At 43.7% G+C, this 14,365-nt stretch overlaps 1 protein-coding gene across 4 annotated transcripts in view; it reads right to left on the reverse strand.

Moving 5' to 3' along the window:
* The window catches only part of Urgcp (upregulator of cell proliferation), a 39,747-nt gene that overhangs the window by 15,873 nt on the left and 9,509 nt on the right, over positions 1–14,365 (reverse strand). The window contains exon 1 of one of the 4 annotated variants that reach the window (XM_051200559.1): positions 9,813–9,939. The exons of 2 other annotated variants lie outside the window; for them this stretch is intronic. Coding sequence is in view for 1 of the 2 variants with exons in the window: in XM_051200556.1 (XP_051056513.1) it covers positions 9,813–9,826 (14 nt within the window). In the remaining variant the exon portion in view is untranslated. Of the gene's footprint in view, positions 1–9,812; positions 9,940–14,365 lie in introns of those variants that run through there. One more of the 4 variants, XM_051200556.1, reaches the window with a different exon arrangement.

Here is a 14,365-nt window from a genome sequence, read left to right on the forward strand (position 1 = left end):
TAAGAACTACTCTCTGAGGAGCCAAGCTGCACAGAATACTCTGAGACAAACCAGGCTGCCTGGAAGAAGCAGGGAGCAAACCCAGATTCCTGGAAGAGGGTCAGATCAGCTAAGCCACCTTGGAAAGGAAACTCCTATCTGCTGAGCCTCCTACAGCTGTGCAGTGTGCTCAGGTTCCAAGCTTTGTGAGCTGTCACTCAGGCTGGGATAGGCTTTGGTAATGCAGCTGCTGTCTTTGAGTCGTTTCTGCTCTTGTAAATGAACCCAATAAAACGGATTGGTTCATCAATTTGGCTTCCATGGTATCAGTACTTGGTCTGTCATGGGTTGCATGATCTGGTATGAGTAGATGTGTGTTGCATCTCCACAGGAAAAGTCTATCACACCACAATAGTACCTTGTGACACCAGCCACAAGGAACTAGCATAGTGTATGTGTGACTCAACAGCTGTGTCACCTCAATCCTCATAGCTTTCATTCTCAGTGCTTGATTCTTCTCTGCTTCATATAAAAACAATGGTCATACTATCCAGAGTCCACCCTAATCCTGTATAAGCCTCATCTTAACTAATCACATCTACAAGGATCCAGTTTCCAAAGTCACATTCACAGGGGCTCTAGCTTCAGCATGACTCAGCATACAATAGCACCTACACTGGGTCTGGGGTGAAGCCATCTGTTGTGTGTATTTCCTCCAAACTGAAACAGGCATTCCCCCATCACAGTCCCTCCTAGAGGGAAGGGCCACTAACAAGGCTCAGGAAGTCCAGATAGTTACAAGCTACAAAAGCAATAAATAAACTGCAGCCCCAAGATGGTTCAGCAAGTAAAGTGCCTGCCACATAAGCACAGCAGTGCACATCTGTAACCCCTGTGCTATGAGGGCACAAGACAGGCACATCCCTAGGGGGCTTATTGGCCAACCAGCCTAGCTGAATCATTGTGCTCCAGCTCAGTTTGAGATCCTGACTTAATAAAATAAAATGTAAAGTGATTAAGAAGGCTAGAAAGATGGCTCAGAGGTTAAAGGCACATACTGCTCTTCCAGAAGACCTGGGTTAGGTTCCCAGTGCCACATGGGATGGCTCACAACTATCTTTAACTTCAGAACCAGGGGACCCTGGTTTTCTAGCACTTATGTACAAACCCACACCCTGCCATCCATATATACACAATTAAAAATTAAAATAAAATTTAATTTATTGGGTGCTGGAGAGATGGCTCCGTGGTTAAGAGCACTGACTGCTCTTTCAGAGGAAACTGAGTTCAATTCTCAGCACCCACATGGTAGCTCACAACTGTTTGTTATTCCAGTTCCAGGGGATCTGACACCCATGGCAAAGCACCAATGCATATAAAATAAAATTTAATACATTTTAAAAAATTAATTATCACTAATTAATTTTTAACATGCACCTTTAGTCTCCACATACATGTGTATACACCACACAAACATGTATACCGTGTGTGGTGTGTGTGTGTGTGTGTGTGTGTGTGTGTGTGTGTGTGTAATAATAAGGGACAATTAAAATAGATGATGCAGCAAGCATGGTGACCTGAGTTGATCCCTGGGACTCACACAGTGGAAGGAGAGAGGCAACTTCCACAAGTTGTCCTCTGACCTCTACATGTGCCCTGAGGCATGCCCCCCACTACCACCATACACATACATGCAAAACATACACATACAAAACAAAATACAAAATAAAGAATAAAGCAGTGACTAGGAGACTGCCAGGTGGTGCTGCCTGCAAACTCCAGGGGTGCAGCTTCATGAGTCACCACCCATGCTGCGTTTGAATCACCCTGTTCCTCTAAGTAAACTCCCAACCATGTTCCTATAATTAACCCAATAAACCTGAATGGATCGTCTCTTTGGTCTGTCCAACAGGCACAAGCCAATAACTCCAGCCTTGGAAGGAAATAGGGGGCTGAGATAGGCAGATCCCTGAAGTCCACTGGCGAGCCAGCCTAGATGAATGCATGAATTTCAGGTTCAGTGAGACTCTTTCTCAAAACATAAAAGTAAAAAGCAACTGAAGAAAGGCATTCAACATCAACCACGGGTCTGCACAGAACACAGGCACATACGCGCACGCGCAGATTAATATTGGATCAAGTTTTATCTTAAAGCTTTGTTAGGCTTGATTTCCCTGTCTGTAGGAAGGGGTGACAGTAATAGCACACTGCACAGGCTTGCTATGAAGATGAAACAGTCAAGAGTCAGAACAGGGCCTGACAGCACACTTGCTAGAAGTGGGCAGGATCTAGATGGAGGAGCACTCTCTGGCCTGGAAAGTCCCTGACTCAGAGATTCCGGTTTGTTTCTAGGCACAAAGAGGTCAACAGCAGGGCTGATGATGAAGAGCTACCCCACAGAGCCAGAACACTCCAGCCTACACTACTTCTGTTAGATTGCCTGGTGCACCCATATGAGGATCCCGGGTTCATGGAGCCACTGCATAGCCTGAATGCTCACCCATCCATGTCCCTTATGCAGAGGTCGTGGCAGCATCTATGCAACAAAAGCGTTCCTGTTAGATTTTCCCTCAAAGCGTGACAGTGTGGCAAGTCAGTCTCCCTCCTCTTTCCCCACCCACCAATATCTAGTCCACTCAGTCCAGACAAGCCCTTCCACTCTCACAGATGTGTATGAAGTATCTTCAGGAAGTGCAAGAGACTAAATGTTAATGGAATTGTTTTTAACCACTCCAAGGAGCAGTGGGATGTCCTGGGGTGGGGGGGTTAGTGAGCAAAGTGGACACAAGGTCTGAAGCTGAGATTACAAAGACCAAGGGAGTAAGATCAGAAACCGAGAAGACGGTAAAGTAAGGATGAGAGAGAGAGGGAGACGAGAGAGGAAGAAGGAAGAGATAAAAGGAGGCAGAGAGAAAGAGCTGGAGAGACGGCTCAGTGATTAAAAGTACCCACATGGCAGCTTGCAACCATTTAACTCCAGTTCCAGGGAACCTAACACCCTCATCTGACCCATGGTGCGCATGCAGACAAACATATAGTTAAGTAAGTAAACATATATAAAGAAATAAGTAAATAAATTTTTTTTTAAAAAATAGGCAGAGAGCTGGGCAGTGGTGGCACACACCTTTAGTTCCAGCGCTCAAGAGGCAGAGGCAGGTGGATCTCTGTGAGTTTGAGGACAGCCTGGTCTACAAGAGCTGGAAGTTCCAGGACAGCTAGAGCTACACTGGGAAACCAAGTCTCAACAAACAAAACAAATAGGCAGAGAGAAAAGACTGAAAGGAAAGGAAGAAAGGAGGAGGGGCTGAAGGAGGAAGCCCTACTTGGGCTCCTTCCTGCTCAGGCACCAGCCTTGGGTTCCTGTCCACTGCTCAGTTCCCTCACCCTGAGCATCACACTCCTGCCTTCGCTAAGTTTCCTCACCACAGCCCCACTCAGCCTCCTGTCTGAGTCCTCCTGCCAAACTTGGCACTCCTGACGTCTACACCCTCTTCTTTTTCCTCAGCCTGAACATCTTCCTTTCTGTGTGTGTGATGATCTCAGCCCAAACCAAACACTGAGGAGTATAAGTTCACTTTCATACAAATCAAGTGTTACTTGTGGAATGTGAGTGTTTAGAATTCAATGTTGCCAATCAAGTGTTACTTGTGGAATGTGAGTGTTTAGAATTCAATGTTGCCAATCAGGTCAAATAAACTGGGATTGAATATTACCGAGGAAATACAAGGGGCCAAGGAGGAAGCTCTCTACTTCTTAGAAGGCTATTACATGTGCAGAGGTCTAAAGAACTCTTAAAATCAATAGCAAAGAGCAAAATAGTGCCATTTATAGGAAACTTAATGGCCAAGATCTCCAGCCAGGAAAACCAACTCTTTTTTGAGGGGTGAGGTAGGGATGAAGATGTGAGATGAAGTCTCAATATGTAGCCCTGGCTGCCCTAGAACTCACTATGTAGACCAAGCTGGCCTCAGATATCTGCCTGCCTCTGCATCCAGAGCGCAGGGGTTAAGGATGTTGTGTTACCACAGTTGGGCAGAACTTGCATCTGTGTTTAAATTGTCTAAGGGTTCAGATGGGCAGCATTACCTCAGAAAAAAATTAATCATTCTTCACAGAATAGTATAACCATGCCACAGACTAGTATACAACTGTCAAATTGTAGGTATCTGTTTCTTTTGTCACAGAAAAAATTCCAAGACGTATTGTTAGCCGGGTGTGGTGGGTCATGCCTTTAATCCCAGCAGAGGCAAAGACGACTCTCTGAGATTGAGGCTAGCCTGGTCTACAGAGAGAGTTCCAGGATAGCCAGAGGCACACAGAGAAAACCCTGTCTTTAAAAAAAACAAAAACAAAACAAAAGATATTGCTGGCCAAATAAAATGAACACAGAACAATATGACAATATGACCACTCTCTTTCGCTCTCATGTACAGACAGATTAAAAGGCAGGCCTTGACAGCATAAATTTATAATCCCAGCTATTCCAGAGTTGATATAGGAGGCTCACAAATTCAAGGCCTGCCTAAGCTACAGAGTGAGTTCAAGGCTAGTCTGAACATGTAGCAAGATCCTGTCTCAAAATAAAAAGTAAAAAGAGACCAAAGTAAGATGTAGTTCAGACACAGAAGGATTTCTTAGTTTGCATGTGTTCAGTTCTCCAGAACCTCTCTCAAAAAACAAACAAAAGCAATGAATGGAAAAGAAAATTTGGAGGGTACTTCCCCAACTCAGATGTTGTACAGGGAGATGTCTACTTTCATCTGCAAGGCTGTGTAACTGTAACAGACTATATAAACTAACACACACACACACACACACACACACACACACACACCCTGTAGTTTCACTTTCCAGAGTTTTAGTTACTAGAGGCCAACTGTAGGCTAGAAATATACTAAACTGAAAAATAAAGAGATAAAGAATTCCTAATTTTCAAAGCTCATACTGTTCTGAATAGCATGAATAGCCTCCAGCCCTGTCACACCCAGGACATGAATCATCCCTTTTGCCAGCATATCTTGATATATGTCATCAACCTGTTAGTCACTTAAAAATCTTCCTGATTACCAGGTCAACTGTCACTGCTTGTGTTCAAGTGACTCTTATTTTATTTACTAATGGCTCTAATTGCAAATTGTTATTATAGTTTATTGTTATGAATGTTCTATTTTTATTACTAGTTATTAATTTACAAATTAAACTTTCATAGGGATGTTTGTGTATAAGAAGAACTGGCATACAAAAAATTTTCTAGGAGCAGGGGAGATGGTTCAGGGGTTAAGAGCATTTATTGCTCTTGCAGAAGACCTGGGTTCAAGTCCCAGCCCCCACACAGTGACTCACACCACCCATGACTCCAGTTCCAAGGGATCTCTCTTCTGACTTCCTTAGGTGCCAGGCATGCATGTGGTGTACATAATATATGCAGGCAAAACATTTATAGACATAAATAAATCTAAAAAGATTTAAAGATTTGCTATATCAGCTGGGTGTGGTAGTGCATGTCTGTGATCCTAGTATTTGGGAGGCTAGAGGCAAGAGAATCAGGACATCAAGGCCATCCTCAGGTATACAGTGACTTTGAAGCATGAGACTCTGTCATCTCAAATAGTTTCATATTAGTCACAGTTTCAGAGATTTGCTGGGTATCTTCGAAGAAATCCTCTCAAGATAATGGGGAAACTGACACTAGTATTTTATAATTTATTTCTATTTTATGTGCATTGGTGTTCTGCCTTCAGTGTATGTCTGTGTCAGGGTGTCAGATCTTGGAGTTACAGACAGCTGTGAGCTGCCATGTGGGTGCTGAGAATTGAACCCAGGTCCTCTGGAAGAACAGCAACCAGTGCTCCTAACCACTGGGCAGTCTCTCTAACCCCTACATTATTATTTTAAGAGAGACAGTCTTACAAAAAATTGAAAGGGTGCTCGTGTGCAAACTTGGCACCCTGAGTTCAATTCCAGAACTTATGCAAAGGTGGAGAGAAAGAATAGACTCTAAAAAATTCTCCTCTGACTCCTATGAAAACCATGACATAGACACCTCACACACAAATAAAAAGAAATTATTAAGAACCAGGGAATTCAGGATGGATGGCTGTAACACTGTTAAGAGTAAGATGCTTTTAAAAACAGGGTGGGTAGAGCACAGGGTGAAGACTGGTGGTCCCAGCACCAGAGACTGCCTGGGCTACACAGTCATACCTTGTTTGAACCCCACAACAGCCAGATTTTGATCCCAGTAAAATACACACCACACCAATAGTGCACACAATTTCAAGGAACATGGAGACTCCTAGAAACTTACCTGTGAATTGTGAATCAACAGTTAAACCCACAGAAACAGACATGACAATGCAGAATGTGTGTTGAGATTAGCAGAGATGACTACAAAGCCTGAGGACACCCCAACCATCAAAGGGAAGACACCCCTGACTAGACAGCAAGACGGAGGTAGGTGGAAAATCCACACGAGATGGAAAGAGTGTGACTGGCAGAGATCCAGCTACCTTTCCTTTGGGCAGTGGACAAATGCAAGCTCTGTTAAGATCACTACTAATATTCTAAAGCTCATTTTTATTTTAAGACAGGTTCCCATGGATTCCAGGCTCTCTTCTAATTAGGATGGCCTTGAAATTTTGATCCTCCTGTCTCTACTTCCAGGGTGCTAGAATTACAGGCATGAGCCACCAGGCCCAGTTTATGCAGTGCTGAGGACTGAACCCAGGACTTTGTACATGTCAGGGAAGCTTTCTACCAACCAAACTGTATCTCTAGCCCTAATCAAAAGCACTTAAAGTTCGTGTAAACACACCTTCATTTTCAAGGACATAAAGACATTGGGAGATGGGGAAATGTGATTCTTTAAGTAGTAGTTTCTAGTCTCTTCCTTAAGCAGGCTACTCAGGCTCACTTAGTGGTCAGAGACACTCTCCAGTGCTGCCTCCCTGCTTTTGTGACATTAAGCTCAATAAAATGTTTCTCTTGAGTAGTTTTCTTTTCTTACTCACTTTCAATGGTCAGAGAAATGGAAACATGGACAGTGTAACAACAGCAGGGATAGAGACACCTCAACAGTCAGCAGGGCACTAGGAGAGCAAGGCAGCAGGCTGCCCAGCAGACAAAAGAGCAGGTTGAGCAGGAAGAAGGGTGGTGGGGGTAAAGAAGAAAGCACAGAACGAAGGCTCAGCAAAAAGGCTTAAGAAGACAGGAGAGAAACAGCAGGCTCTGGGTACCAGCAGAGGTCCAGGGAGCTGTCTTTAGCAGCAATGATATCAGAACCTAGGCCTAAGTGGTTCTAAGCACAAGAACCCTAATTTCTGAAGCCTACATATCATAACCTTGTGGGGACAATGGCCCCTACACTTAAAGCTTGCCCAGGTACGTCCTGCAGCTGCTCCCCTGTCATAACCACTGTCATGTGCTCTGACCAAGCAGAGAGAAATCAAAGTTGCCAAAGACTAGCCTTTGAAGAGATTCTAGTCACTGCCTGTGATTTTTATTCCCGTAGAGCAAAAGACCCCTAGCCAGATGATTAGAAATAGGAGTGAGACCAGTCCAGAAATGGGCAAGATGGCAGCAGACGGGTGAGCTCTGTGTCGTGTCTCCTGCCCCTCTTCCCCTCTACATTGCTGTTTCAATGATTCTCCCAGAGCTGCGATGATGCTGACTAGGCATGCCTTTCAGTGGCAGGCAGAGAGCCCATGGTCCCCCACCTTTTCTACTGCTCTGGAGTCTACTTAATTCAAGACACAGTGGGTTATAGGTCATTTCTCAAACACATCTTCTCTTTTAACACCACACCTAGCACATATGTAAGGTCCTCAAAACAGGTTTAGATTTTTTTTTTCTTTCCTCAATAGCTCTATCATGTTATCACTGAGATTGCCACTTATCAAAGTACAACCGATTTAGAACCACCCCACCCCCATGACTAGCTCCTTCCATCTCTGCCATGTATTGCTCTGCATTTGCTGTCTAAAACAGCCAATGTAGTAAGGAGGTTTAACGGTAACAGTCAGAGACAGGGAAATCTCTGTGAGCTTGAGGCCCTAGACTAGCCATGGCTACATTAGCCAGATCCCAGTTTAAAAAAAAAAAAAAAAAAATTACAGGCAGCTAGCCCAGGAGACATTCTCTCACCTACCAGAGATGCCTATTAAAGAGGATACTTGGATGTAAAATCTAGAGATATGAACTGTAGTCAATAAGTGTATGCATATCAAACTAAGCAGTTTTTAAGTCTATTAAAAGTTTTGTGACCTGTTTTAATAGACACCCCTTAGGGAATTACAAATTACTATACACCCCAAATACACTGGGTCACTCACAATAACTAGAACCACAAACATTAAATATCGCCCACTATACAGGCAGTCCATGGTTCAGGCATAACTGGTCCATAGAATTATTGATCCAACAGTAGATCCTCCTCTGACTCATGTCTACAAAGCAGAGTGCTTAAACACAAAATGTTCTGTGACTTCTTACAAGCCTTACCCCCCAAAAGGCTCAAACATTTTCATGCTGCTTCTAAGAGGCCCGTCTTACACTTTCCTAACAGGCAGGGCAAGAATGCAGAGGGACCTTGAACCTCTGGGTCCTTCAGCCTTGCCTTCCCAGGATGGGTCACTGTTACTCTTCTTATGAGCTCAAAGTACTAGCCTTCCCAGGATGGGTCACTGTTATTCTTCTTATGAGCTCAAAGTACTAGATACTCAGCTGGCAATGAAAAGGCCGGCTCCCAGAATCTGTTGGCCCTCAAGCCTAGAAAGGCATTAGGCAGGTGGAAATTGCCCATGATCTGGCTGGCGCCTGCAGGCCTGGATCAAGTTCAGATTGCTTCATTCACCTTCATTCAGACCACTGTGCTGAGCCAAATAACTCCACTGCACAGCGCAGACCTCTTTTGTAGAGGTTTAACTTCTACATGCTCCACCCCAAAAGTCCTCTGCACCTGTAAGCCCTCTGAACTGCAAAGATACACTGCTTGAATTACTACCAGTACTACTGGGTCTAAGATCCTCCGAATGATGGGGTAAAGTCAAAAAGATGTTTACCATCTTTAGCAATGTTTACCACATTTAGTTATCAACTAAAGCTATGACCTTGAGTCCCATTTTCCTTTCTGTGACATAAAAGCATTAGTCTAATTATGTCATTTCTGATCTCATAACTAGTAAAACGGTTCAGATAGTTTTTCACCAAATAAATACGAACTATGTGTTACTGAATTTCCTAAGAACGAACATTATTTTAAAAAGAAGGAAGAAAAAGCACTAGAAAAGAGGTAATACCAGAACAAGTGTAGCCATCCCATAGAAGCCCCCACCCCCACTCAAACACAGGCAGGGCCTTAGATCCCAGATCCGCTTTCCGACTCTGCACAAGGGTCCAGCTGGGAACCCCTTATCCTGACATTGACAGTGAACCCAAGCATCAACTTCGAACGCAAGCAAGTACAAACGCCAGAAACACACGTCAGGCCTGCTAAGCCTCTCTGCGGCCTCAACCGAGACCTAGGACCCCGAGTCCCCTCCCTCAGCCTCCCCGCTGCGCTGATCCAGGATCCGTCTCTCGGACTCCCGGGCCCTGACCGGCGCTGTCCTGACTGGTCCCGACCGCGATCCTGCAGGGAGACCCTGGCCCGGGCCGCGACCGCCCAAGGTCGGCGGGGGAGGCCGCGGGTCGCGCGGACAGGCACCTGACGGGACAGGGTCACCTGGGGTCCGGCCGAGGCTGAGGCAGAGTGGGCGCCGGGTCGCGGGCACGCACCGCTCGGCCCGCCCCTCGCCCAAGAAGCGCCCCCTGCGCAGCCGGAGCGCCTCACTCACCCCGGCGACGCCATGAGCGCAGCGGCCTGGGCGCTCCCGCCTCCTCCGCTGCTTGCGCGGCTGCCGCTGGGCGCCGGGGAGGGGCCTGCAGGCTGCCCCCGCCCGCTCCGCTAGGGCGTCGGGCGCCGTGGGCCGAGCTCCGGGTGGAGGGCAGGCCGGCGCCTGGGGCGAAGGCGAGGACGCCCAGGGCCCGAAGAACTTGCGACAGCAGCGTCTAGCCCAGCCCGCTGCCCGGAGGCCGGGATTCACCTGCAGATCCAGCCCTGCCCCGGGGCCACTGACTGGCTGCCAGACAGAGGGACGTCACCCCCCCCCCAACCCCCACATTCTGATGTTAATTTCTGTAAGAAAAGCACTTTCTCTAGCTCTGGGGTGTAAAGTGTTATTACTATTATTAAGGAAAACACTGCTACTAGTTGGCAGTGGTGTTTTGGTGTACAGGCTGGCTTCTGAACCCGCTACCCCTTTTAAAAACTGTTTACTCAGGACCAGAATGAATGTTAAGTTTTATATAGTATAGAATTTGGAACTAGAGTAGTGGGATTTCCTAGCGTCACCTACAAGCTATGAATACTTGGGCACTTAAAATTTTGAGCCTTCGTTCCAGTCCCTGCCAAATTAGTTTCCGAAACTAGTATCTACGAGAAAATACCTAATAATAATTAAAAAAAAAAAAAAAAAAAAAAAAAAAAAAGAGCTTTGGACCATACAGTGCAAACCATTGCTGGTGGCATTTTTGTGTTATCGCATTAAGCTTTTTAATTAAAAAATTTTTCAGACAATATATTTTGGTCATATTCTTTCTCCTCCCAGATCCTCCCCACCTTCCTAATTTCATGTTCTTTCTCTCCTTTTATTGAGACAGGTTCTCACCGTGTATCATCGACCTGCCAAGAACTCTGTGTGTAGACCAGGAGACCAGGAGTTCCATCTGCTTGCTTCTACCTCCAGACTGTTGAGATTAAAAGTGTAGTGAAGGGCCCAAAATTAATGTTCTTTTCGCCACTAAGAATGTCAGACACTAAAGAGATCAACCCTTTGTTCAGCTGTCAGAATGTCTAGGCTGAAAATGGGCTCCACCAACTCAACTAGTTGCCCAAGTAAAAGGGAACCTGTCCAGGGCCACGGTTCCTTATTCCCTTATTCTCTGTGAATATTCTCTAAATGAATATTCAATTGCTACAGAGCCTCTTTCCATCCTAGAAGAACCCATGCAGTGCTTTGGAGCCTTGTCCTCTTCAGGAAAATGAAGCCCACAATTACTGCCTGAGTTCAGAAGATCTACAAAGGAAAGCTAATAATTCTCCCTTCCTAGATTCTTTAGCAAGGATGGTCAAAACAAGACTTCAGTTATGTTTACTTAGGACCAGAATGTATGTTATCTTGGGTTTAGCCAAATAGCACTCCTCCCTCAACTGTGCTAGGACTAAAGGAATGTACCACCACTCCCAGTTTTTGTTTTAAGATTTTCTTTTTTAAAACTGCTTTTAATTAAGTGTATGTGTATCTGTATGTGGGCACATGATTGCAGGTGGCTGTGGAGGCAAGACATACGTGCCCCCCATGACCTAGAGTCATGGGCAACTGGTTGAGAGCTGCTGAGCATGGATGCTGGGAACACAACTGGGATGCTCTGCAAGTAGAGTATATGTTTTTAACTGCTAGGTCATCTCATCTTTCAAGCCCTTTTGTTGAATTCCTTTTTTTTTTTTTTTTTTTTTCTGATTTATTTTTCTGGGCATATGAATGTTTTGTCTGCACATATGTCTGTGTTACCATTTGTGTGCAGTGACCACAGAGGCCAAAAGAAAGTATAGATTCCCCTGGAACTAGAGTTAGAACTGCAAGACATCCTGAAGGTGCTGGGAACCTAACCCAAGTCCTCTGGGAAAGCAGCCAGTGCTCTAAATTGCTGAGCTAGCTCTCCAGTTTCCAGTGTTTGTTGCATTCTTAAAGGTGACAGAGCTAAAGTATCCCGTTTTATACATTTCATGTAGAATAAAATGAAAAAAATGCCTTGTTATTTGGTAAAGTGTAATATTCATTTTAATTGACAAATAGTATTATTTACAAATATATTAGTTATCTATTCCCAGTCTCATATTCACATGATTTCTTTTTTGACATTTCATTTCACTTGAAGTCTTCATATATGAATTGTGTTAAATTACAATAAGTAATTTCTGAGTAAGTATAACATCTTAAGTGAGTATACATAATCTGTAATTAAATCAATTAAAAAATACTTTTACCCACTCCTTACCATGCTAACCCAAGTGTGCTATGAAATAAATTAACATAATTAACTATCACCATTTTCATTTTTAGAACTTTTTTTACCATCTGGAACAGAAACTTACTCTTTAGAAAAATAACTCTACATTCCCACTTTCCCTACCTTACAAGCTCTATTCCGATGTGGCTATTTGAATGTTCTCTCTCTAGGAATCTGTTTAATAGGATCATATCTGTGCTTCATGACTAGGTAATTTCACTTAGCACAATGTATTCAAGGTTCATTTTGTTTGTTTGTCTGCTCAAACTATCAAAACTATCAACAGACTGGGTGCCTGAAACAACAGGAATTTTTTTCCTTGAGGTTAGGATGGTGATTGTTTTCTGGTTAGACAGTTGATCCTTGTGTCTGTAGAGCCTCCTCTCTGCGCATGCATGAAAGGATGAGAACAGGCATCCTGTATGGTGTCTTCTTGTCTTTTTGTTTGGTTTTGTTTTTTTAGCCTCTCACATCATTAAATTTTCTTATGCGTATGGATGTTTTACCTATACATATGTAATTGTATCACATGTGTGAAGTACCTGTGGAAGCCAGACGAGGCATCAGATTCCCTGGAACTGGAGTCATACCATTGTGATATGCCATAGAATGCTGGGGAACAAACCCTGATCCTCTACAAGAGCAATGTCAGTCTCCAAAATTTGCTGTTACTTTTTAGGAGCAAAAAAAAAAAAAAAAAAAAAAAAAAAAAAAAAGAAAGAAAGAAAGAAAGAAGAAAATCCTCAGGCATTTTCACAAGTTTCAAGCTTAGTTGGGTAGGGTCTTGCCCTATGGGCACCACTCCTAACCATTTCACAGCAGGCCTTTCTTTAAACCTCATCTCTTTCAGGACAAGCCTTGGCTCCAACATTAAATTTCCAAGCATTCCTTTTTACTTATACTGTACATTTTGTATGTCTTTTTGTCCCATTTGTTCTTTTTCACTGTATTCCTGTATAAGAACAATTGCAAATAACTACAAGACAAAATCAGTATTAGGCTGTCTAGAAATCTCTACCAAAAAAGAAAAAAAAAAAATTGAGTTCATTACTTTCAATTTAGTCTAAGGCAGATTCTTAGGACATAGGCAAAAATGAGCCATATTCTTTGCCAAAATAGCATAAGAATGATCTCTAGAAGATGCTAATTGTTCCCCCTCTGAAATATTGTTAGTGGGTCTCCATAATCCACATGGCTCTTAACTGTTGCCTTCTAAACTTCTACGAGGCCTGTTAAGCCCTGTTACAGCTCCAGCCACTCTCCCAGTACAATATCTTCCATGTTCCTCCAAAAAAATTGCATGGTCAGGCCTGTCACGTTAATAGCCCACCCCTGGTAGTAGCTTCTGTCTTCATTTCCTATTGTTGTGATAAAACACCATAACCAACACAAATTATAGGAAAAAAATGTTTCTTTGAGGCTTATAGCTTCAAAGGGTTAGAGTATATGACCCTCCTAGCAGGGGACATGGCACTGGAGCAGTAGCTGACAGCTCACATCTTGAGGGATAACCATGGGCAGAGAAGGACTGGGAATGGTCTATTGAACCCCTCTTTTAACACGGCCAACAAGTTCTAATAACTGGAGACCAGGCACTAAAACATGAGAGCCTATGGGGCCATTCTCATTCAAACCACAAGTGCTTTTAACTATCTCCAGCTATCTTCTTTTCTCATAAGGTCATCTATCCTATAAGACTAGATAGAATCTTACTCTTACAGTCTTATTTAATACTTGTTTCTTCTCTAAAGGGAAGTCATAGAGGCCTGTTTAAAGTTAGGAATCTAGTCTAGAACATTTTAGGGTTTCCTCTCTGCCTCTGCCTCTGCCTTCGCCTCCCAGAGTGCTGGGACTAAAGGTGTGCTGGGAATTGAACTCAGGACCTCTGGAAGAAGTCAGTGCTCTTAACCTCTGAGCCATCTCTCCAGCCCCACCTCTTTTCTTTTTTAACCCAAGCCGGACTATTCAAACTCATTATCTTCCTGCCTCAACCGCCAAGAATGCATAAGGAAGAAAAAAAGAAAATGTTTTTGGTGTTTTCAGACAGGGTCATTTATAACCTAGGTTAAACTCACTAAATGAAACTCGCCCCTACCTCCCAAGTACTAGAATCACAGAGTGTTGTGCCACCATGCTTGACTAAAAGAATATTTATTGACATCACTCTGAATAAAAAATAAAATACTGACAGTAACATTTATTCCCAGAAAACAATAACTTGTCAAACACATGACAATTCACAGTGTAGTAGACGCGTTAAATTTATGGTAAGACTGAA

Source organism: Phodopus roborovskii, unplaced genomic scaffold, assembly GCF_943737965.1.
Source record: "Phodopus roborovskii unplaced genomic scaffold, PHOROB, whole genome shotgun sequence".
Lineage (NCBI taxonomy): Eukaryota > Metazoa > Chordata > Mammalia > Rodentia > Cricetidae > Phodopus > Phodopus roborovskii.